The sequence below is a fragment of the Geospiza fortis genome, unplaced genomic scaffold (assembly GCF_000277835.1).
Source record: "Geospiza fortis unplaced genomic scaffold, GeoFor_1.0 scaffold41, whole genome shotgun sequence".
NCBI lineage: Eukaryota > Metazoa > Chordata > Aves > Passeriformes > Thraupidae > Geospiza > Geospiza fortis.
Window position 1 is genome coordinate 8,624,435 of NW_005054299.1, and position 26,492 is coordinate 8,650,926.

The following is a 26,492-nucleotide window of genomic DNA, read 5'->3' on the forward strand; positions in this document are numbered from 1 at the left end:
CAGTAGGCAGGGCTGGTGGGTCGGCCGGTGTTTCTGATCCCTGTGTGTGCGTGTGTGTGTGTGTATGCGTGTGTGTGTATTGTTGTGCGGCTCACGGGCAGGACTGGCGTGTGCGGGAGCCCGGGATCGCGGCTGTGCTTCCTCTGCGAGGACTGATCCAGGATTATGGTCAGGGTGAAGGGAAAAGGCTCTTGCTTACCCCCGGATTGATTATGCTCGGGTTTTGATAGCATTCGGGGGTTCCTGCAGCCGCGGCCGCCTCCCCCTCCCTGGCGGCCCCCCTCCCTTGTTTTCCGTTAGAAACACGGGCAAGAAAATAAATGTATTCACTGGGTGTCGCAAGAGCAAAGGCTAAATAATCAAAGGTAACAGCAGCAGCCAGCCGAAGAGACCCGCACCGTACCCTGCTCCCCCACCTCCCAGACCTGCCCTCCTATTTATTGGCGAGACCTCCCTCCCTCCCTCTCGGTGCGAGTGCGTTGAGCGAGTGTTTGATCCCGGGAAAAGTGCAGCTATCCAGCCATGGTGGTTTTCAATGGCTTACTGAAAATCAAGATCTGCGAGGCGGTGAATCTGAAACCCACGGCGTGGTCTCTGAGGCATGCAGTGGGTCCCAGGCCACAGACCTTTTTGCTGGACCCTTACATCGCCCTCAATGTGGATGACTCCAGGATCGGGCAGACCTCGACCAAGCAAAAGACCAACAGTCCTGCTTGGAACGATGAATTTGTCACCGACGTTTGTAATGGCAGGAAGATAGAGATGGCTGTTTTCCATGATGCCCCCATCGGGTACGACGATTTTGTAGCTAACTGCACTATACAGTTTGAGGACTTGCTGCAGAACGGGAGCCGTCACTTCGAGGACTGGGTAAGTGTAGATACATACATGTACACTGTAGATACACTGTAGTATACAGTGTATACTGATACACTGTAGATACATACATGTACATGGGATTTTCAGTGGCATGGCTCTGGATGCAACATCTGTCTTGCAGAGCTAGGTTACCAAGGGCATGTAATGCCTCTGAAAGCTTTTCATTATTTCCACACTTTGTTTTACTGAGATAGTCATGGTTACTATATAACTAATGCATGTTATCTACAGGCGAGGCAGTAAAAAAAAATATGCTGAATGTAAGTATGAGGTATGTAGTTACCTCGTAAGTTTCTGAAATTATGTGACATTAATACAAATCTAGTTGTCTGAGTCTGAAGAACCTGAACCCAATGCATCCGTACCAAACATTACCGCAAAACCCAGATCCAGCGCTTAGATGAGTTTCATCGTTTCAGGGTGAATACTCTTGGTTAGCCTGGCAATGATGAACCTTAAAAATCCAGACCTGACCTCTGATGCGAGACACCTCAGGGTCTTCCTGTCACTTGAGAGCTCACTGCATCAATACTGATGCTCCTCCTTCCTTCCTTCAGATGATCGACACCTCTCTGCGTAGATCTAACGCAATGCTTCTTCAAATGCTCACGACTGATGAAAGGGTCCTAGTGGAATATGGGCCCAACTAGAGAAATTCTGTTTTCTGTACACACAACGTGTCTTAGCAGCTTTCACAGTGTCTTTAAGACCCAGAGGCTAATGTGCCTCAGTGGGAGTACAAAAAAGCTGGAAAATCCTTGCTCTGACATCCTCAGGTAGTGTGATTTAACAGGGAGAAACCAATCAAACAATGAAGAAACAGGAAATGTGAATATGCACATTTCACATTTCTGCAGTTAAACTGTTAAATGGTGGATATCCTTTAAATGAGATGGATGATAAAACAATAGTAGCTGTCATCTCATTTTCAGCGTGCCCTGCTCAGCCAGCTGTCTGAAATTATATACGCTCATCTTTTTATGTACTTATTTTTCATGGTCAAGGATACTAGCTAGTAGTTTTTTGGCAAACACACAAAGGACCTAGGACCAAAAAGAAAAATAGCTAGGGTTAATAGGTCTGAGTTTTATGTGTTCTTTGGGGCTTCTTTGTTTAATGCAGTTAGGTAGAGATGGGGAAATGATGAAAGGGCATGAAAGAATTAGACTCTATTTATGCTGATTAGGAGCTGATCAGCTTTGCTGTTAAAACTTTTATGTTTACAACTTTAAAATATTTTTCATTTTTGCTGCCTATGTGTTGCATTGTGATAATCAAGGTCTAGATTACGCTGATGCTCTATAAAAGCTACACATTAGTAAGCTAAAATAGTAAAAGTGGGTGATAGAAGGAGAAAAAATAACTATAACAGGAAAAGACAAATGCAGCAGTATTGCAGATGTCTTTTACCTGTATTGAATGATAATCAAGTTGGAACTCTCCTGAAATCAAGTGAGGTTTCATCTTTGAGACTAGTGGGATGAGGAGATCTGCACAGCTTTTTAGTGAAAGAATAATAATTTTGTATGTTCTTTTTGTGCATGGTACCTGTTGTGAGTTTGTCACCAAATCTGGAAGAACCTTGCAGATTCCAGATGCCAAGTTTGAATTTTGGTGGGACTGTGGTGCATCCTGGCTCTGATATTTAAGGTGAACTCAAATGTCTGAACAGATTCCCTAGATAAATAGTGGAATTTAACAGGTTGAGGTCCATTGTAAACAGGATCTGTGAGGAACTAGATAGCTGAATCAGATAAATGCTGGCTTTTATTGCATCAGGATTCATTGCTGTCCAGCATTCAGTGGGTGGGAGGAGACGAGGGAGTGACTACGCTTGTTGTCTGTTGATGTGACAGAATTGAGGACATGGCAGTGGATCATAACTGGTCAGCTCAATATAATGCAGCTTCTGGAACATCACTTACCTTGTTTTGTACTGTAAATCCTTGCCATTAGGATTGTGTTCATGTACCACAAAGACAGCATACACCTCCCCCCTGTATCACAGTTAGAAGGAGGGGAGGTGATAAGTATTTATAGGATTGTTCTTTACCCTTTCCAAAATCTTCCTTTTTAGTGAGTATGTCACTGTAATTCTAATACTGAGTGTGTTTATTGGATTAATAGATAGGGACTTCAAAGAACTGGCTCTTACAAAATCACACCGGTTTTAGGTCTTTTTTCATTGAGTTACAAGAAGACCTGTGGCCAGGACATCTCTATAGGGTCCACACTGAAGTGAATTGATTTATTGGTATCTTCATCAGAGTCTGGAGGCTGTATTAAAACCTGAAAAAGAAGTTGTCTGCAAAGTGAATGAATTTCACACTACAAGGAGAATGCACATGGCCTAAACCAACGTTAGGCTAAAATCTGCTGGTACAATACAGTCAGTTTTTTCTGTTTAATAAGAGGACTAGTTCCTTCATTTCACTCTTGGCATTTAAGGCAGATATTTTTGTAGTACTCTTTCTGAATTCTGTAACAAGCAAATTAAAACCAGCAATTGCAGTAACCTATTCTTCTTTACTGCCTGAAATATCAAATAAATGCAGCCTACACACTTGAAACACACTTGAAGACCATCAAGTCTTTCTATGCCATTCTGAGGGTTTCCCTTTAAGCAGTCCTGAAAATTGGAACTGGGTACCAAGTACTTGCTGAGTGTGATTGGAGCAATTACACTGCTGCCCCTCCTTACCTTCAGCATGATGCAATAATTATTGCAGGATGGGACAGTCACTATCAAAAGTGGGTTGAGAAAATATCTTGTAAAGGTCTTGTAAACATATTAAGCTTTAATGCTTTTGATCTCATATAGGACTGCATGGGGTTTTCTTAAGGAAATTTCAGAATTTGTTTTATAATATCTGCACTGGGGTCAAGGTCATGTTTCTAGGTTTCTAGGTTCTTGTCAGAAGTCCAAAATGCAAAAAAGATTCACAAAAATAAAATAAAAGAAGTTTTGGGGTTTTTTCCCCCTCAGAGGAAACTGTTTCTCGTTTTAGCCAGCTCACCAAATTTGATTGACTTTTGCCATTGTTCAAATCCTTATATTTTTTCTCAGATGGATTTTTTGGGAATATTTTTCTCACTCTTAGGCCTGTGCTATATACGGATGCCATGGTTACAGTGGAAACACTAATGATAAACAAATACAAAGCTTGAAATCACGATAATGTCTACTGTATTAATACAAGTCAGATAGATATGCAAAATCCTGGTTCCTTTCATCTACAGAGTGTTCAGCAGTTGCATTTAACCTTATAATACATATACTCCCTGAATATATATAATTTTTTTTAATTATTCAAAGTTGTGGCATGAAACAGTAATTCAGAGTGTGTTGGATGAAAGCTTTTAAACAAAATACATCGTTTTGTGGGGTTTTGGTAAGATCAATAGAAAACACTTGTTTAGGTTTCTAAAATAAGTATAGTGACAATTAAAAAGATGGCTGCTTTTCCAGTAGTGCATCAATACAGACACAGCACAGTAAAAGTGTCAGTTTTGCGGATTCTTTTAGTCATGGTTACACTGCAGTTTTAAAGAGAGCTTTGGATTTATGACATTTCAGGCTTTTTGTAAGCACAGAAAATGTCATACAGAATGGCACCAAGTATTCAAGAGGATGCTGGTGAACTTACTCTTTGAAAAACAAAAAATACAGAACAATAAACAACTTGCAAGTTCTGATTGAAAAACAAACTAGCAACTTGACAGCTCTGGCTATATTTTTTTGAGTTAGGTAATTCAGGTAATAATAAAGTATGTTTTTATCTAGCTTTCTTATGTGTGGCATATGTAAATGATTCACTTGAGTTGGCATTGCAGCTACATTTTAATCAGTGGAATTGAGATCAGGAAGGAAAATTCCGTTGATATTTAGCCCTGTGGTTCCACTCCTGCAAATTATCATGATCAATGTTTATGTGTGTGGATGATTGGTAGTATGGGTTCTGAGTTCAAGTCCACTTTCCAGAGTTGATGACAGATGAAATCAGCATGATTGGACCTATGCCAATGACTCCATCTAAGGGTCTTAGCCATTAACCTGGCAGTACATGAGAAAACCTATTGAGCTGTCCTAAGAAATCCTTTTGCTGGCTGAGTAGCAGAACTCACTAAATCATTGAGAACATCAGAACATTTAACAAGAAAAGCCTCTATTTCCACTGAAAATAATTTACAGCTATATTTAGGTTAATGAAAGAGATTAAATTTTCTGCTGTCTTAAAAAAAACCCCTATGCTGTCAGGAAAAAAAATAAAACATATATTGTAGTGAGATTTTCTTTGCTAAAATATCTTCCATACTATTTTTCTTTTTTCAGTGCAGCCTCTTCAGATCTAAATTTAAAACATTATTCTTTTTTAAAAGCATCCTTTCATATTTCTGTTTTGCCAATGTGAAGTTAGTTGTGCAACTGTGCCACCATTGTATAAAGGAAGTTTATTATGAATTAATCTAATGCCTCAGTAGCAAGTGGATGATGAGTTATAGAAAATGGCATGGGGAAGAAGTTGCAGTCTATACAGTTAAACACCTAGGTTATCTGAGCTCTGAATGTCACCCGAAAGGCAGCAGCAGGGGAGGAATTAAAGCTCTTCAGAGTCCTTGGTCCTGTGAGCTGTCCATGGATGTGAGGAGTAGAACTGTCTCTTTCCAGTGCCTCTAATCTGAATGTAATGGAAAGACTACTTAGGTGTTGGGGGTTTTTTTCCCTTCTTTTAATGCCATTTCTGTTGTTGGAGTGGGAGCTCCTTTCAGCCAGCAGGTGATCTGTTGTAGCTGGCAGACAGAGAATGGAATTGTCATCATTGTAGTGCAGGTCACCCTGTGCGTTCACCTCTGCTTGTGCCGTGCACTGCTGAGGGCTGGCACTGGGCTGGCAGAAAGAGACTGTAGCGTATTTTCATTTTTATTTTCATCTGCTGACTGAATTTATTAGTGCTGGTGGTGTTGAAAGGCCTAGGATTTCACTTGCAAAAACTTCAGATCTCATCTAAACTGTGGTTCGTGGGCTGCTGAAAAGCTTTTATCGGAATCATATTTGTGGAGATGAAAGGGAAATTGCTGGGGTCTTGTTTGAGAGGTTTCTGCATGACAAGGAGGTTGTGGAGCAAGATCTGTCAGGCCTGTGGGGCAAGGCTGAGAGCTATGGGGGCTCAGCAGGGTTTCACGGGGACTCTCTCATTCTGAGGGTAAGTGATTGTCAAGAGGTGCTGAGAGATTTTGAAGAGAACTTTGTACAGATAGGGGTCTTCCTTTGCCTTCTCCCACAGTCTGTCTCCCTTCTGTTCCTTCTCTTTTCCCTCTCTGCTGGGGATGTGGTCCAGTCACACACAGCTCACCCACTGTCGTGTATCAATCCCTTTCTACAGGTGCATAAATCTACTCCTCCTCCCTGCTAGAAATGTTCTCTCCTAACAGCTCCTGCTCACCTGCAGTGCTTTCCAGTCTGCTGAGAAGCAACAGAGGGGGAAAATGCTGCCTCTGCTGTTGTTACTGCAGGGAGAGAGAAAGGGCAAAGTGGGGAAAGGAAGAGATGAGGCATGGGGAGAAACCTGGAGGAGGGTAATGAGTAGTTGCTGCCGCAGCGCGTACTCCGGCTGCCCTTTTGGCAGCAGCAGAAAGCTGCACGTGTAGGAGACAGGGCTGAGCTGGCATAGGCAAATCGGCTGGTTGGAGGCCGTATGGTGATCACTGACCCACTTTGGGGGTTTTTGGCCTGCTTTACTGAGTATATAGCTTTTGAAGTCTCACTTCAGATGTGAAAAAATATTGCTCAGGGCATGAAAAGTGTGTAGTGGAGCATGCATTTCACTTAACACTGAATTATCATATCTGTAGGTCAGGAGTTGATCCCACCACTGATTGGAATCTCATTTTATTGTTGCTAATACCAAATACTGATACAAAGTTCCACATAATGAAAATAACTCTACTGAACTCTGCAGAAAGTATTTGTTAGAAAAAGTTACAGTAGCAGAGTCCCGTTCATAGGTACTAGTTCAAATCTAGACTTTTACGAAATGTCCAAGTTGAGTGAAAACAATTCCTGCATGTCCTTCTTGTACCAGTTTTAAGACAGTGCATGTCACTATTCCAGCTTAGGTGGTCCCATAGATACAGAACTTCATGGTTCCCATACAGTGCAAAATTTCATGGGTCTGAGTAAACCGCTGATCCCACTGAGTTCACTGGACATCACACCGGCCAGTTTAAATTATTCCCTCAACAGGCGCCTGTGCTCCAAAGGAAAACCAAAAATAAATAATAGCTAACAACATCCTTTACATGTGTTTTTTTCTTACTGATTTATTCTTCTTCTGCATATCTTGGGTATGTAAGTCTGGTTTCTGCTCTCTAGCATCAAATTGAATTTCTGTCCTCCATGTCCAGAATTCTTTAAATATTGCCAAAATGAGGATTTGATTTAAGTTGGAATTGTAGAACTTGGCAACTAAATGTGATTTATTTTCACTCTGTAAATAACTTTCATTTAAATGAACTTTTTGGTGGTTTTTGGGTTTTGAAGGGAGACTGTGAATACAGTTTTAAAACATTGGAGACAGGAGCTTTTTGGCTTGGAATTGGTTGGTTGAATTCTGCTTTACCCAATACTATCTCAATCTCCTTTCCCCCACCCCAACTATTATCTTGTAAGAGAAAGACATCTGCAGTTCATGGTAAGAGAGGGTTTGGGAGCAATAGAGCATGCAAGTAATGGGATATTTGTGGTCAGAGAGGACTGAGAAGAGACTTTTCCTCTATCCACATGGAAAGGTAAGGCTGGAAGTATTTGGATATGGAATAAGATCAGAAGTCCATAGACAGCTTAGAAAACTGACAGTTTGGGCTGGAGAGGATCGAACAAACCTTTTTGCCAAGCTGGCCAGAGCAAGGCCTGAAGAATGGGGTATTTTGTGTGCCCTTTTGAGTCATGCAAATTGTAGAAGTTACAGGGATTTCAACCATTTTGGGGGGAAAGTGGTTGGTACAGAAGGCTGACAAAAAGTTTTAACCTTATATTTGTGGATACTTTCCTGTTTAGCAGGCAGTCACTAGACAATATAACAAGTATATTCAGTAATATTAATATGAAACTGCAACTGTAAAGCTAATAAGCCATTCTAGAGATTGGGTAACTTTCATGGCAGTTATGTACTTTGCACTACATTTTAGTAAAGAAAATGCAAATGAATATGGTGCAAGAACATCTGCAGAATTCTTATCTACTCTGATCATTATTCAGTCAGTAGCTTGAATTGCTAGTAAAGTTGATTTCTGAGTGTCCTCTCACTTGCATTTCTCCAAGAGTTAAAAATGTCAATGATATTAAAGTATAATTGCTGTGATTTAACAGAAGTTACAGAAACCAGGATTTCACATATTTCTGAACAGCACAGCTAAGAAACCTAGAGATATTGGCATGTTCCCATTAAATGTAACAGAAGTTTTAATGTTTGTTTTATTGGAAGCAGTGTTAGAGAAATGCTACACAGTTCTAAGAATTTTTTTCCCTCTGAACTCTTTAGGGCTTGAATTGTTAAGGAACAGAAATAATGTCAGACCATAGCTTTTAAAATTAAAAAAAGCAAAGTTTGATTCCATCGGAGGCTTGCAGGCAGCCATTTCTGCCTTATATCGGCTAACTTGAGCTGATTTGATTGTTCCAGACAATAGAATCATTTTGCTTGTTTCTGGTGTCCTGCTGGGCAATTTCATCACAGGCAGGAATAAAAAAGCATGAATAATGGCTAGATATTACCAAATAAATTTCATGTCTGCATTGTTTGAACAGCAAGCCTCCTTGGTATCTCTGTATCTTACACGAAGACTAGGGAAATGTACTACTTAATGTTTCCATCTTAGTATCTTTCAGTACTTGAGAGTATAAATAAGTTACAAACCTGTTATGATGGGGGACTGGGATTTCTTATGCATTTAGAACTCTCCATTCTTCAGTACATTGGCCTTTTTTATATCATTGAAAGACAGATGGCTTTGACAATGTTAATATTTATAAGTATATTTGAAGAGTGATGTGATAGCAATGCAGCAGATATAACAGTGGTGGAAAGATGAAGGGAAGACTGATGCATCCTCCGCATAGGTGATGAGGAAATGGCTGGAATTGCTTTGCTTTGTTTCACAGATTAAAAGCCAGCAAGACAGTAGTGCCCTTCCCTGTTTTCCTTCCATTTCCTCTTTATCATCTGTTTTGTCTTTATGCTGCCAATTCTCTGTCTTTCTTTATCTGTTCTGGCTTTAAGATGGTCAAAAATAGTGCATAAGTTTGATGTTGGCAATGCTAGCAGGCTACGTGAATGAAATGTCCTGCTATAGATCTCTATAGAGATCTATTCCAAGTACAGTTTTCTTGCTGGGACCATATTTACTCATTGCACAAGTCTTTCTGGCATCTGTCAACTTCCCTTTATTTCAAGGTGAGATTGATCCGTGGCCTTAGAAAGTGATGTCTGAGAATGCATTGGAAAAGGAAAGGCTTGAAGTCACTCATGCTGTGTTCACTATGTTTTCTCTCTCACATGGTTCCTTTTGGAGTTACCGAGGAATCTTTTTGCTTTTCTTTTCCTCTGAGTTTCATTGTCTTTTCCTTCCTTTTGACCCCATAGTGCCTTGGCACCTCTTGAACATTTGACCTCTTGGCCCACTTTTCTCCTTAATCCACCACTATCACCTTGCCCTCAAGTCCTAGCTGCCATAACTTTTCCTTCATTTTCCATGTCATTACTTCCCTTCTATCCATACTGCCATTATTCCCAGCAGCCCAACTCCCCCTTTTTTGTCACTCTGGTGGACCAGTAAGATTCTCGTGTCAGTAGGACTCTGAAGCATCCCAGTGTCTGAGGCTCTGTGGCATTTGCCCAGCCACTGTCATCCAGAGCATGGCCCCGCTGTGCTGCTCAGCAAGCAGCAGGGAACTGATCATACTCCTGGCTGTTGGAGTGGCTGTTTCAGTCAGAAAGGAGTGATGCTCTGAGTTTCCAGTTAGTTATACTATTGAAGTAGGAATAAATGTAATATATTGGAATAAATGTAATATGTAGGTTTGAACTTCAGGCAAAAATGTTCCAGTTTTAGCAGACTCAGTGGGGTGTTGTAGGAACATGATCTATCCCTGAAAACTGGCCTCTCCCAAGCAGTGGGAACACCATTTAAAAATTTTAGTTGGTACTGACTGTTGGGATTTTCAGGGTCTCCTAATCACAGAAAATACCTACAAATGTTTGGTAATTTTTTTTTTCAATTTAATGTGAAATGGTGGTTTCTGTCTTCAAAAAATTCCAGTCCAAGCACAAGTCAAAAAGGCAGACTGGGGAAGCCAAGAGAAATATTAGGAAAACACCAGTGTGAAAGGCTGCAGTGATAGTTGAGAAGCAGCCTATCAGCTCAGTTTTGCTTGGTGTCCCCAACTCAAAATATCAAGGGGAGAGGCAATAGTGGAAATTTTGCTAGGGATATTTGGAGTTCCTGATGCTTTGCAAAATGTCGTGTTTCTCTTCAAGGAGTTGATGTGCTCAGATGGACAGCCCATATGATGTAGTCCATGATTCTCAAAATTGTAGTTGTTTCTTAGTGTCCCATATAGCTTCAGAAATGTTTCTACTGCCCAGTTTGAGGGAACTACAGGATTTTTCTGCATAATTCAATGAAAGCTGGTATAGTATTATTATATTGGAGTTTTTTTCTGTAGTGATAGGTGAGTTAGACCACTAAGAGTACAATAATGAAATTTGGATATGATATATAGGGGTAATAGTATGTACTAATGTCACTGGGCTGAGATAAGGTATGTTAAGTTTTATCGCACCCCTTTACTCTTCCTGCTAGCAATTTCTCAGAGCCATGCCAAGCCTCTGAAAGGAAGAAAGAACAAAGAAGAATTTTATTAACACCTCATGCCTATTTTTTAGAAGTGTTATCCATTGAATCAGAAGCAAGTGTCTGGGCTTTTCACCTAAAAAGCAGAACCTTGAGCTTCTTTCTGATGACCCTGTGGCAATACTTTATGTATATATGTGTGTGTATGTATATATATATATATATAATTATATGATTAATATAACTATATTATAAGTTATATATCTATATATACATATAACTTTAAAAACAATATTAGTTTTGTAGTTGTATTTGGGAGGTAACTTTGTATATGCATATTTGTAAGGCTGGGTGAAAGGTTTTAAAATTCAAGTTCAGCTAAACTTACTTTGAACAATTCTGAGGAGCAGCTCAGACACTAAGACCTAGACAAGCTCCTATAATCTCTTTAGGTGCTCTTTTCTTGCCAGTCCATGCTCATTCTTGTCTGCTTTGCCCATTAGTTGCAAGAGGCCTTGGGGATAATGTTACCTTCTAGGATATATAATTTAGCAGAAATGTGGGGTCATGATTCTTTTTTGAAGGTATTCACTTTACCATAGTAGTATGGTAACAAAAATAGATGAGGAGCAATTGACCTATGTTCATCACAGCCCAGAACAGTGCAAAAACCCCAGAAACTTTGCTGTGTTGGTTTTGTTGATAAGTAGATGTGTGGGTAAGCAAAATCAATATACCTTAACCAAACATACAAAAATTGGAAGTTTGTAGCAAGTGCTGTGCATTAATGACTGGAGGACAGAGATAAGTTGTCTTGCACACAGATTCAAAGCTGATGTTCCTATATTGATTTTAATGGGTAGCTCTTTGAGTGGTGTTCTCTGTTGCTGAAACTATTGAGAGTATGTATATCATTTAGTTGCATACCTACTGATTCCTCTGTGCTCCCAGCTAGTTACATCACCATCAATTGAATTCCTTCTGTGTTTAATATTGGACTTTACGTATTTCTCCGAATTGAGACCTACTGCAAATTTTTCAGCAACATGGAAATTACATGAAGAATTTAGGCTTCTGATTCAGCAGCCTTTTGAAAGTGTTATCTAGTTGTCTTTTCATGAGTGGCTGTATCTGTTGTCATAGAATCACAGAATCTGCTGAGTTGGAAGGGACCCATCAGGATAACTGAGTTCAGCTCCTGGCCCTGCACAGGTCACCCACGAATCACCATGTGCCCGAGAAGCCTGGTGGTGTGACCACTCTCTGGGGAGCCTGTTCCAATGCCCAACCACCCTCTGAGTAAAAAGCCCAGCCAACACAGCTTCTAAACTGTGTGCAAATGCATTTGTGAGTACATTGTGAACTGCTTGTAAATGTGTTTGGTCAGAAGTGTCAGTTCTGACCATCAAGCCTTCTCTTCAGTTTGGTAATATGTGTTGTTTTGGAAGTGGTGTTGTTCAGGGCATTTTTAAAACTAAGAAAAACCCCCAAAACCTTAACATTTTTGTTTTTGTTTTGACTGACATTTCATTTAAAAAAACTATGCTAATCACTGGATATTTGAACAAATTAAATGAAACTGATCTCTAGCCTTGTTTGAATGTACCCTGGACATCAAATTGACAATCATGTAACAAACATGTTACATTTGGTTTAAAATGTGTGTGCTCTCCAGCCAAGAACGGTTTTGCTGTAACAGTATTATTAATACCATAAAGCTTTCAAAACCCTCCGTGTATTCTAAAGTTTATGCTTTTTAAAAATCAGATTTAAAATCAGATGTGAAGTGTGAGAATGTAATTTTGTCTTTCAGCCTATTCCTGGAACACTGAGGTTAAAAAAAAAGTGTTTGACTGAAAGGGAAGGCAGGCAGAGTGAGAAGTGGGGGCACCTCTGGTGAAGCCTTTTCTCCCTGCAGCAGTCTGCTTGCTGTACTGTATGGGCTTCTCCTCTGTGGGACCTGGACATAATTGTGGCAGTGATCAGTAAGACAAATTACAGGCCAAATGTTTTGTAGAATTGCCAAAAAGTTTGCAGCTCTTCCAGCAACTGTGAATCAGCCCTGCACCCTCTTTGTAGACTCACAAGCAAAATCTGCTTCCCAGCAGCAGTGTGCTGCTCTGCAGAACCCCTCCATTGTGAGATTTATGCACGGTTAATGAACTTTGCGATGCAAAAAATGGGAAGTCTTGGAGACATTTTATGCAGCTATGAAAATGTACTTGATGCTAGTGCTATCCCAGTGGGACAGAAGTGAAGTGCTGAGACCTTGTCAGAGCATGGATGCATACATGTTGGCAGCGTGGCAGTTTTGAGTGTAGGAGTTATTAGTTTCTCTTTGATAACATGAGGTTGTGCAGAAGCAGAAAGTTCACAGTTTCTTCCTTCAGGAGTTTATGATGTAAAATAAAAAAAACAATTGCACTTTTGCAGTGCAATAACCTGTGTATCAAGCTAGATGTGGCTTGCAAGAGCCATGGAAAATGTGTAGCAAAATAAAAACCTATATTTTACAGAACAGAAGTATGCAAAAGAAATAAATTATGTGTTATGGTAACTTTTAAAAAATGTATTTGATGGTCCTTGGGGAAGCAATAGTTGTCTAACTGAGGAGTTAAGGGAGAGTGTTTTTATTCACATGAGTCAGCAGACAAAGAGGCTGAAGCTTGTGTGCCAGACCAAGGAACATGTAAATATGACAGATAGTCAACAAAGTGAAGCCACTTTGTAATAGAGCAGTTCGTACAAATAAGGGAGATCTTTTTTGCAGCAGGCTTTATTTAACTAAAAGTTTCAAAATACCAGAACAGATCAACAAAAAAATAGACATCATCAGTATTGCTTGGTTTTCCTTAGTGTTTCTGGTAACAGGTGGGGTTGGTGAATTGATTTTTACAGTACACAAGCTATTTCTGATCCTGATTGCATTATTTTCTGAAATTTGCGTGAGCTGTGAGATAATTTGTAATGACTTCATTATAATCTTGCATGCTGTGAACTGGTCATGCAAGTTTTTACATACTTAGTTGTCCTACATCTGCTTGTGATAGAGCATGTTATCTCCTCTTTCTTCTGTAATTATTGCCTTTATTTCCATTCACATAATTCCTTCAAACAAATGAGCATGTGAGTAATAGAAATGATGGGACAAACATTCACTCATAATTCAGGTATAAAATCTCTTATAAAATGAATAATCCAGCCTTTTATATGAGTGGTTCCAGAAGAGGCCTTTGTCTGCTACGTAGATCTGTCTGTCTCAGGTAGTAATGAAACTCATTAGCAAAATAATCTGAGTCTGGAGAATCTTGAGTATCGTCATCTTCACAGCATTCCTGAGAGGAAGTGTAATGGATGAAGATTTCTCCATGTTGCCCAGAAGTATGGCACAAGCATTGTGGTTTTAATCTCACAATTTTGCCGTGGAAGTATCAGTTTAATTTTTACAGTGGGGAGACAGGGTCTGAGATCTAGACTAGTGAAATAAGGTTTCTGCCTGATGCCTTCTAGAGATACTTCTTTCTGTCCTAAAGCTTCTCCTTCATCTGTCAATCTCTCCTTTTACTTTTGTAAAAGAAGGATTCTCACCATTACATTTCTATTTCCTTCTTGTAGCTTACCTTTTGTAAGCTAATGGATTTATGGTTTGATTGGAAAGGGTTTTTTTTTCTGCTTCAATTCTCCAACCACTTTATTGTGAGGATGCTTTCCTTCAGTTGTAGTAAACAAACAGAAATGCATGGCCTCTGTTTTGCTGCCTTCTTGACACTGTTGCTTTTTCTGTAGAGGTGTGGATCTCTAAAACCAGGCTTCCAGACTGTCAAAGCAGAGACAGTAGTTGGAAGCTGAGCTGCTCCTCTGGGTGGCTAGTTGGGGGCAGCACTAGCTTTACTATTTCAGTGAAAAAAATCAGCACTGAGGGTTATCCTGTGTGCTCTTACTCAGAATGTCCCTGGTATTGAGCATACCTGTGTATGAATATATATAAGCTGTCAAAGGGCTGGAAGAGTTGGATGTGCAAATCCCTTTGAAATGTAGAACAGATTGTTTTGAAAAGTTTGAAACTTTGAAAGTTGCTGTTCTAACTTTTAATTTTGTACATTCTTATAACCCCATAACTGCAGTTAATATGGTAGAAGAGCAGACAAAATGTAAAGTCAAAGTTTTTGTGTTTGATTGTTCGTGCACTAAATTTGGAGGAAAGGGGACTTCCATTTGAGTCAATCATTTGAAGGAAACAGAACATTTAATTTTACATTTTTAGGGTCTTGTCTCTGTTACTAAGAGTGGAAGGGCTTAGGATCCTCCAGCTGGAGTGGTGTGAAGAGGGAGTAAGTACAGCTGGTGTGTGCTGTGGAGCAGCTGTGCAGTGCAGCAAAGCCTGATAGCCCAACACCTGAGTGTGTTTATAAAACAGATGCAGGGAGATTATATTGGTGTTGCCTGCCTGGCAGACTGCTGACCTGTGGTTTACACAAGGCTGTCCCTGGTTTGGAAAAAGCCACATATTCACTACATCGGATGTGCTGACATGGCTTGGGGTTAACATGTTGCACTTCAGGACTGACCCCAGTTGTGAAAAATTTGGAGCAGGTTATAGCAACTGGGGCTTCATGAATTTTAGAAAGAGAGATTCTGGGGAAATTATAAGGGGGTTTTTATTTAGCTGCTCGTTGGTTTGCAAAATTATTCATTATTTAGTGTGTTTGGAGCTCAAATGAAGTGGGAGAAGGACACAACATACCCATTACTATCCTTTCACAGTGAAGAAGGAGCATTCTCTTTGGTTTCCTGATATTGTGTATAGTATTGCCTTCCCTGATCAGTGTAAATTTAACATCTAGAGCTGTAAGTGTAGTAAAGCTTTTTACTTATGTTTCTTTCATCCAAAAGGTCCTGTGCAGATGCTACAGAAAATGTGTTGAAAGGTGAATTGCTAAGGTCCATCATCCTAAAAGTAGGGAGTGATGGGAATATCAATTATGTGATATTACATGAAACTGAAGGCATTGGTGTGCAAAGGTGTTGAATTTAAGGCTTCAGTTACTTAGAGTTTTCATCTGTTTAGGAAAATGTCTTTTACTTACAACTTACACCTCTCTATGGCTATCCAGAATGCAATATTGACTTTGCAGTACACTGCTCAGTGATTTACAGGAAGAAACCAGTGCCCTTAAATATTCTCATGGATTTGCTTCATCTTTCAAATGTATGTGGCTCATGAACATCAATTAGAATAGCAGCTTAAGGGAGTATGTTAATGCTTTATTTCATACTGGAAGCTTATAATACTGGGACACCTTTTACCTCAGAGAAGTCATGATTTTCTTTCTTTAGGCAAATATGAAAAGACGTGGTGCCTAAATACAACAAATTCTCTTCAAATTCTCCTGGTGTCACAGGCTTACCTTCCTGGATAAGTAACGTTGGTTAAGGATAAACTTTGCAGTGACAGAATGTTTTGAATATATCCTGGGATTGAATGAATACTAGATGAACACAAAATTGTTTAGTAATATTGTTGGCATGTCCACTGTACAATGCGAGACCCTATCAGTCATCACCACTTCAGTATGAAGTTAATGTTTGTGTCCTCACTTCTGCAGCACAGTACAAAAGAGAGCATAGGGGAGGGGTACCCAGCTATCCTGGAAGTATCCCTGCTTACAAATTGGATTCCTGGTAAGAGCTGTAATCAAAGAACTCAGCTAGGTGATTCCTTTGTGTCTCAAAATGCATCTGCCCTGAAGCTCAGAGCTCATGTCCCAGGGCCTGCATTTTGAAACCCACAGGCTCAGTCTTCTTTTCTTTTAAATATGTTATTCTAAGGGATACTACTTTTCCAGTTCCACTTCCCTCTTGTACCTTCTTCTCCCAGTGGTACTTGTAATCCCTGATTCATTGGTTGCTGTTAGCAGCTCCTCAGTTGAGCAGTACCTCACTTCTGCTTTGAGCAGAATTAAAAAATTGCGGTGACAGGCTGCATTTACCAAATCTCCTAGCTGGAATTAAACAAAAAAAAAAAAAAAAAAGTTTTAGCTCAGAATAACTGGCGTAAATGGAGGTGCAAAGGGATGAAATTATTTATCTTTATTTATTTGGTTGTATATGTCCAACTCATTTGGTGGGTTTTTTTCCAGTTAGGAATCTAGGAAAGAAGATGCCATTCTCTAACACTTGTGTATTCACTTGTTCCCTTTTTTCCCCTGGAGAAAGTGAGACTAGTAGCAGCTTTAGTTACAGTTAACATATTTAATCATTGGAAAGCTTAATTTGAAGACCTACTTTGTTACACTGTGTTTCCCAGTGGCTCCATCCACTTGTGAGACAGGAATAATGGCTAAAACACATTAAGGCAGTGAATATGTGTCATAGGAAGAGGTTAAGTTGGTTGGAAGTTGTTGGACAGCCTCTATTTAGGGTTGTTTGAAACATAATTGTGTGACAGCAGATACAGGAACAAAATATGTTACTGAGAAAGAACAAAAGCAAATTCGGTCAGGTATTTCAAGGCCAAGGAAACTCAGTTGAGTTATTACTGGCTCCTATTAACATGCCTGAAAAAAATAATGTTCTTTGCTTCAGCTGGGTGGCCCTCAGAAAGGGGAGAGATTCTTTCCTGCCTTTTGAAATCATCAAAGAATATGAGAGTAATCATTTCCAAAGTTATTTCTATGTCGGAAAACCTCACTGTTCAGGATAAGCCAGGGTAAACAAAGGAGAAATAGGAAGTGACTTTCAAAAAGTATGGATTTGAACCTGTGAGGTGCTGAGTGTCTTCAGTGAAATGCTGAGCTTGTCTGATTTCCAGTAAGTTTATGGCTCTTGGTTCCTGAAAGGATCAGGTCCTAAGATTAGATCTACCCTCTGAAGTAAAATTAGGTTACTGCTGTCAGCTTTTTTTGACTGCCAATATTGCTTGCAGTGCCTATCATCAGTGCTCTGTATGTACACAGACATGCACAGCACTTCATCTGCAGGGACTGTATCACTTTCACATTTTCATTGTTTGTCTGCTGTACTAATTAGAACTCTGATATGAAAATGAGGCATCAAGAGGATGAAGCAAGATACCAGATGCTTACTGACAAAAGGAAGCTCCTTCTTCAATTTTACTGTCATGCTTAGGAGCATTTTTACATGTTTTTTCCCTTATGTAGAGTAAAATAACACCAAATTTGTGTAGTACTTTTCATCAGTAGATTCTTAAGTGGATATCAATTTGATGAATATATTGAATACACAATCAAGACCTTTGGGTAAAGAAGCATGTACTGGTGTAATTCTTCACTTTCACATGAATTGCAAAACCCTTCACATTTAGCTTTTTTGACTTTCATTGGAGCCATTCATGTTGTATGGGCATCTCAGTACACCATGTTGTGCATGGAGATTGAGAGGTTGTAAAGGATGTTTGGATGAGATTCCTCCTGTCCCACTAGTGCATACTTTACTGTCCCTATGAGGTTAATGTGCTACCAATGACTGCAGTCATTACTGGCATTATTTGAACTAAGGGTGGGTATAATGAGACTTCACTGCTAGTCATGCTTAAGGGGAAAACTATTTCTTCACAGTAGTTTTTAGAAGTTATACAAGGAAATCTATATGCCCTAAGCATGAACTGAGAAATGTACATACAATAGTCAGACTGATTCAGTCCTCTCATAATTTGTTGCTGTTATGGTTAGAAAATGGCTAAAATTTTTGCATCTGGTTATTGCAGCATGTAGAAATAAAAATCTTATCTGAAATAATACTGAAGGTTTTAACAGTATGACAGATATGAAGGATGGTTTGGATTCTTTTTTGTTCTGAAACTAAATCTATGCATATATAGAAGGCTTGGACCACCTTGATTCAAAGGGATATTTATTACATTATATCTTTCCCAGGGTTTGTTTCTTACTCTTTTTTCTGTGTCTTGAATAGACCTTGCGTGTTCATTGACCCTGCCAGTATACGAGTTGTAAACAGATTGGAGGCAAAGGGGAGGAAAAAGAAACAGTGTTTGATTCTACCAAAGCTCCTGCCTCAGGCTTCAGTGCTCAAAGTTTCATCAAACAGGTTCTTCTACCTCTGTTTCCTCATTCCTCCTGAGGAGAGTCAAGCTGACCACGCTTAATTAATCACGAGGCTTCAGAGCCTTCCTTGTGCTGCAGAGGAGCAGTGTCTCCTTTCCCCAGGACCAGCAGTGCCCAGAAAACAGCTAGGGTACAGATCCTGAGCTGTGATCCTTTGGGCTGGGGGGGGGTGTTTGCTGGGCAAATTTTTTTCCCTTGGTGCTTGGTAATATCTTCTGGGAGGCCACAGGGAGATGAACCCAAATTTAGTGAGCAAGAAAAGTTACTCCTCTGTAGGGAGAGGCAGTCTCCTGTCAAGCCTGGGGAGCCTTGTTTCCCATTATTCAATGATGCAAATCACCTAGGAAGTTATGCAAGGATAAAGCCTGGGCAACACAGCATATTCTTTAATATACAGTAATCTTTGGAGGATAATATTACATAATCATGACATCACCATGTGGGATAAGATAGTATTTTGTAGCCAGTGTTTTTCCACTTACCTAAAGGATGATCTTAATACTGCAAAGCAATGCTGAAAAGGGAGCTATGCTGGTGCTTGCATATTTAACCTCTTTTAGGTTATAGACTTCACGTGACATCTTCTTGATCCCAAGTATGTGGTGTACAGGACTTCCCTAAACACTACTGATAAGGGTAACTTCCTCTGAAACATTTGGAGACTGTACTTTGAATCTCTTGGTTCTCAGAGTAAAAATACATGTGCTTCAGGCTGCCTACTGAGAAAAGATCAGACAAAATCTTCTTCTTCACTGTACAGTTCATGTAGAAATTTGTCAAATATTAGTAAATAATTTTGAAACAGAAGATTAAACCACCTTTCCTGCAACAGGCCTGTTTGGATCAAAAGCTGGGAAAGATCTGTTTTGTTTGAGTTACTGTGTGATTTTTTTGACCTGCAGACTCAGCTTCAAAAAAGCAGTCCAGATACCTGTAGAGCTTTAAAAGTACCTTGTGCTGGTTTTGAATGTTAGAGCTAAATGCTTCTATTGTCCCTCTCCCCTCTCCTCCCCCTGCTCCCTCCCCTTTCAAACCCTGCGCTGGGTTTGAAAGAACTAAAAGAGCCAGGTGCATATCCTCCTTCTTCATAGCACCTTTGGAATAAAAGATGGGTGAAGAAGTGCACTCTCCTGTTTTAGCTCATGAAGAGAACTACTAAATAGTGATCAGTTAGTTAATTTGGATTGGGTCACTGTTGGCTGTGAAACCCCTCTCTGTGAGACAGTTGAAAGCCTGGTGGGAAAGACCTGCTTGGGGGAAAATTTGCTTTAAGGTAGTATGGAGCACAAGCATGGACTGTTGTTTGGAGAGTTTTTCAAACCCGTGTGCTTATCTGGAGATCTGACTGGAAACTCAGTGCTTCTTCTCTTAAATGAGGATGGTGAAGCTCAGATCCTCACCCCCTTGTTTTCTGCTGGAGAGTGTGAATCAGACCTGTCTGGGCTGCTGTTCCTGCTAGGTAATATTGCCTGAGCAGGAAGAGGAGGAAGAAAAAAACTGGGATCATAATTGCAGAAAAACCCACATAATGTCTGAAATACCTCAATATTACCCCAGAGAAGTGTATGTCACTGATAAATGAGCCTTGATATTACTATCAGAATGCTCATGAGAAGCTTATCATCACAGGCCAGGCACAGCCCACTGGGCTCTTATGAACCAGCCTGAGTGTAGTGTGATCCCATAACCTGGCAACAAAAGTATGCTCACAAGACGTACTGAGAGGTTATTAGGTTGTATCAAACTTATTCCACACTGGATGGTTTGTAAAGTTTGCTTATATAGAGAACTGTATCTTTGACACCAAGGCCTTGTTACATTAATTACAAAATGGTGTAGGCTCTTCTGATACCTCCAGCCCCAACTGATACCTCATCCTCAGGTGTTGATGCATGCAAATATGTGCCAAATAGGTGCTGAGGGGGATTAGGTCACTGCTATGTCCTTGCTGCTCTGGTCACTCAGTAGCTGCCCACTAGGAGTTTTCTTGCCCCTTGGCTCAGTGCATTCTGTGGGGGTTAGTGCAAGATTTCCTCACTCTGCAGACCCCTGAGAGGAGCATGGCAGTTCCTGTTTTCCATCTGAGGCTGCCAGAGGTAGCAGTTATGAGTACAGTATGGATAGAAAACTATTTTTTTCCCAGCTGGTGTGTGTGATCATCAACTGCTTTGATTAACCAGTTCTGGAGCTTTAAGTGAGACATTGTTTTTTCCATTCTTTGTAGTGTTTTTGGCAAAGGGTGGAGAAAATATAGTCATAGCTCTCTTTTCTCTCTGAGTTTGTTTTGTTTTCTGCTCTTTGTGTTCAAGCACAAAAATGAAATGGTTTGAAAATAAAATAAATATTATAACTAAAAAGTACTTTATATTCCCTCCTCACAGAAGTGTGTCTGAAGATAAATAGGAACAGATCATATTGGGAAAATATTACTTTCCCCCCGCTCCTTAAAATAAAGCAATTCCTCTGTTATTGAAGTTTTCTGCAAGTAAACCACAAGCAGACATACTAAGTGCAGCCAGCTACAGGATGATAGCCTTGTTTTTGTTGTTGTTGGGCTTTGAGGGTTTTTAACTGCAGATTTAGCTATTGCAAATTGAACCACTAAAAACACATCAGTGTTATTTTGAAAATTAACAGCAGATTCAGCTCAGACCAGGAAGTGAGGTGTTGTCCTTTTAAAGCCTGATATACTGAAAAGGGTATTTCTGACGCATGACCTTCAGTGAACAGGAATTCCTCTACTCAAAATCTCATCCTTACCATGAACTTCACTGCCACAATTCATCCTCTCACAGCTGTGTGGAGAGTGACATATTGTGGAAAAAAAAGCCCCAACTATAATAGATTTTCTCATCTTTTCTAAAATAAATAGCAAGGACTTGCAAAATATAGAGCATGACTATTCGCTGAAAGGTTTTGTGCACAAAGAAATGTGATTTTAAGTTGCAAGAGGGCTTTTTTTAAGTGGGGTTCATTAGCCTTTAACTAAATAACTGATTAGATTGTTAAAATCTGTTTAACTATCAAATCTTTAAGTATCACAATAGAAACCACTGGGGCATAAATTCTTGAAAATCTGGTTTGAATTTTGAGTGGTGAATATTTGAAGCTTCACAGTGAAAAAAATCTGGCTGTGCGTGCACTTTTTGTATATGTTTGCTTTCACTCTTTTTTTCCACGTTGTTTTGTGTGCTCTCTCTCACTCTCTCTGCCTTCAATTTAAAGGCAGTGAAAGAACACCTAGGAACTGGCTGGTTTGAGAACTGGGCAAAAGTGGTTTGTGAGCAGAGCAGGTATGATGCCATGCTCAGCCATGCTGGAGTGTAACAATCTTGTGCAGACACTGAATATTATGCAGTGAAATGCGTGCAGAAATCCAGCCTTCTTGCCAGAGATGCAGGCTGTGGAAGGCATTGAATTGAAGCCTCTTTGGAGCAGGAGAGGGAAGTATCTGGCAGGCGTCTTTTTTAGGACTCTGCACTTGGAGAATTTGCCAGTTCCTGCTGTTTAACAGCCCAGATTTGCTAACCTCCGGGACATACGGCAGGGCCTACTTTTTTCTTCTAGTTCTTTGTGGAAGTGGGTGTTGGCTAGAGCTAGATAAGGATGAAAACGGGATGTGTTGCCGAGATTGCTCTGGTTTTGCTTTTGCTTTTGTTTTATTTGCTGAATTATTTTATTTAACCTAAGGCAATTTATTTCTAGTGTTTAATTTTAAAAGCATGCCAGTGACAGAGAGATCACTGAGCAACATTCCATTGTTTGAGCAAGAAAATGAATAAATAATAGTTTTGTAACTCAAATTCCCTATAAAAGTATTTCAGCTGCTAATTATGTAAAACCTGTGTTATTTTTATCTTTAGGATGTGCTAAATAGATAACAATTTTTCCTCTAAAGAAGGTGGTTTCCCAAAAACAAGTGAATGCAATGGATTCAAATAAATATAACTGATAAGCCCTAATGAACAAAAAATCCTGTGGGATTTCAGGTAGATTAGGAGAAGGGAGTGTGGCATAGGTGCCAGAGTAGAGGCTGACACTTGCATGCAGTAACAGTGCATATCCATCAATAGAGGTCTTTGATCATAAGCCAGTTTTTACCTTCATTCATAGACTGGAGATGAAATAAAAATCAAAGAAAGGGCTTGGGCAATCTTATACCTGGAGAGACACTACGATGCCCTATGTGAGGGACATGTAGAAGCATAGTGCCCAATAGTACTTTTTTTCAGTTGCTAAAAAGAATCACTCATATTTGAGTTCAATATTATGTCATTGTAGTTAATAAACTTCTGACAGCTAGTTTTACCCAAAATGTTATTAAAAGTAATTAAAAACTAATCGGTTGAGGGACAGTGATAGATAGTGTTTTACAATGTTGGAAAAATAAGGTTTATGATGTCTCAATACCAGAATTTATGAATAGATATAAACCTTACTTTAAAAAGTCTACATAATATGACTTTGCAGAAAATGTTCTAGCTTAATTATAGTAATGTGCTTTGAATTTTCCAATGGGGTCATTTATTTTGAGTATATGTCTCGTCTCCTATTACTGTAACTACGAATAAGCCTGTTGTTGGGCATGTGTTGTCTAAACGTTGCACGTAACTTTCCTGGAATTTGTAAAGCTATTCTGTTTGACATTAGTTGGCATACCTTGTTTGCAACCCTTGTGATCCAAAAATAAAATATTTATGTGTCTCTAGTAGCAAAGTACGAAGTGCCATATTAAGAACATCCATATACGGGCCTGGCTCTGTAAGATGCTGACTGTTCAATTCCCCCTTGCTCAGCAGTTGCCTGTCCTTGTGTCTCAAAACCTGGTGGGACTGCTCTGAAGCTAAGCTAGGGCTTTGAAACCAGAATCTCCATCTGGCTTGGCTGTACAAGGCAGGCAGAGACTAAACTTGGTTTAGATGCCCTTGCAGTTGAGGCGCCGCTGTTGTGAGCACATGCGGATAGAGATGTTGGTCTGGTGGGTGGGAAGAGGGGCTGCCATTTGATCACCACAGTGAGTGGAGCTATTGGAAGGAAGCTGGAGCTTGAAGAAGAATTTGAGAATTTGTACTGTCCATTTCTCGGAAAGGACACTACCTTCTGGCCATGCCCAGGCCTTGGGGGAGGTGCTTGGCAGGCTGGAGGAGGAGGCACTGGCCAGGCACCCAGAGGTTTACTCACAGCAGGAGAGTGTGATCCTCCAGGTTCCTGCCTGTAGGAGAGCTGTGCTGACTGATAGGCACCCAAGTTACAAATACTCCACTTTCTCTGTGTTTTATTTGCTTTATTTTGATGTCCAATTGAATGCTTGTTCTTATGCCTAGTTGACGATTATATAATTTTTTTTCTATGAGTCTTTCTTTTGTTGTGGGAGAGGAAAGGGAAGGAGGCATGGGGATGACGGGTGGGCTTTCAACCTGTCTAAGGCTTCTGTGGTATGTTGAGGATTTTCTTCCAAGAAGAATACTGTGCCAGCCATATGGTCTGTCAAATAGTATTGTATTCATTAGTGTAGTGAGATTTGTTTGCATATATCTTTTCCCATCCTACCTCTTTTTTTTTTTCTCTCTGATTTAAATAATTTCATTGTGGGATAACAGTTATAAAAAATCCTCAAAAAATGATGCCAACTTCATGCCTCAGGGTTAGCAAATCAGGTGTGCAGAGGGAGCAGAGGAATCTAAAATGCCTCGCAGTGCTACTCATCCATAGCCAGAGATTTAGGAGGAATAAAAGCATAGCTGGATTGGAGTTAGTTGTGCCCTTTCATCTTGCTTTATAATTTTTAGCATGGAAAGGCTGAATACGCATAGAAGAGAAATGAGTGCTGCTTGTGTTTTTGTGTCATGGTGAATTCACCCCTTGATATTCTATCATGGCACAAAAAAAGAGTACATCTCTTACTGAACATTGAGCTGTTCTGTGACATGGTGTTTTACTTAGAGACAGGAAGCCGTTTATCTTGTATTTTGTTTAGTATCTTTACGTGGGAATTAGTTGCCAGTTGGTGGAAAATAAGGAGTCATATTAATGCTGTATGAAAATGGGGTTAATAGCTACATTGACTCAAAACAAAGCTAGTTTAGGCTTTGAAGGTACAACCAGAGTGCTGCCAAACAGACTCTTCCTCTGACTGCACCAGGATATCTGCCTTTATAAGGGCTTAGAGGAACTCTGAGAGGAAGTCTTGCCGTGGTAGGGGCTGCTGAAGCTGTCCCATAGGAAACCAGTGAGAGGAAACACAGGGGTGGCTGCCGTCAGGAGTGCTCTTGCTGCAAGTCGCAAGTGGGAACTAATGCAGTGGGAGGCACAGCCAGCATCTCTCATGGTCACTGGGAGGACACAATGCCATTATCTGGCGGGGGGAGCTGACAGTGAACCTATCCCTTGTGCCCTTTGTGGCTGTGGGGAGCAAAGTGAGGGGGGAAAATGGGAAAGGGAGAGGCCATTTCAGGACATACAGCCTACAGAGCTGTCAGGAACTTGTTATGGTTATGAGCATTTTAGTATTAGGCTCCAGCTTCATGCAAGTTGTTGAGGAATTATACAGCCTGTCCTCCCTCCTTTTTGACTGATTGTCCTTGTGAGAGCACCTATTTGTGGGGATATGTGATTTCTTGAAGATTAACCTTTTTCCACTTATCTTTCCAAATTTGCTTTCAATGGAGATGGATGAGTTTTGAGTATCATTTGCACTTTTGTTGGAACTGGAACAGTTCTTTGCAATGGCCACTTGGACTATTTTAAACCTTGCTTTTTCAAAAAATGAAAACAAGTGAAAAACAAGTCTTATAGAGTTGTATTCTTCTGTTCTTTGGTAAAAAAGGACTGATTTTTGTAAAAAAACTACAGATAGAATTTGAGCAAGATATTAGCAAACATATTTATATTTTTTGTTGTAAAGACTACTGCATCACTGTTAATTTCAGAGTTTCTTAAAGTCTTACAAACTAGAAGAAAGGTACTGACCAGTAAACTTTCTAAAAATGAAAATGTTTAATCTCTAAATGAGCAAAAATATGCATTTTATATGTATAGCAAATTTCAAAGCCAAATAGCACACGCTATAGAATTTTATGTATTGTGTGGCTTTGAATGATTCAAGTGAATGCTAACGCTCTGCTTCTTTCCACTGCTTCATTTCTGCCAAAAACTGTTTTAGCTTTTTAAGCCTTCCAGCAATATAAAACTGGAAGGAGGAGATTCTCTGATTGGCAAGGCCCAAATAGCAAACTATTGGTGTATATTATGCTTTTCTTAATACATGTATCTATATATTATTAATTCATGTTTTGCTTGGGTTGAGAAATATTGCATAATATAGCATTGATACTGTTTTGGAAGAGTAACAATTTTAGTTGAGTCCTGTATTTGTTCCTTTTAAAGTAGCCATCCCAAAATAGTGCCTAGAAAACCTTATACCACATTGCAGCATAGTATTATCAATGTAACCACTGTTCAGAGAGCCCAGCCAATATGACCAAGCTAGGTGATAAATGTTTATGCTGTATAGGTCCAGTTGTCTTTAAAAGATGACATTATATACAGTGTATGCCATTTTAATTAAAATATACAAGCAGCATCTAACTAGATTGAGTATTTCCATGCATGGTATTATATTTTCCTTATGTTTTTTTTTTCTTTAGCTGGAGAGTAGAGAAACACAAAACTTCTCCG

The 26,492-nt window shown here is 39.8% G+C and overlaps 1 protein-coding gene across 1 annotated transcript in view; it reads left to right on the plus strand.

The window, feature by feature from the left end:
- The first annotated feature begins 522 nt into the window (after positions 1-522).
- The window catches only part of PRKCE (protein kinase C epsilon), a 287,139-nt gene continuing 261,169 nt past the window's right edge, over positions 523-26,492 (plus strand). The window contains exon 1 of the mRNA XM_005416195.2: positions 523-870. Coding sequence (XP_005416252.1) covers positions 523-870 — 348 coding nt within the window. The remainder of the gene's footprint in view (positions 871-26,492) is intronic.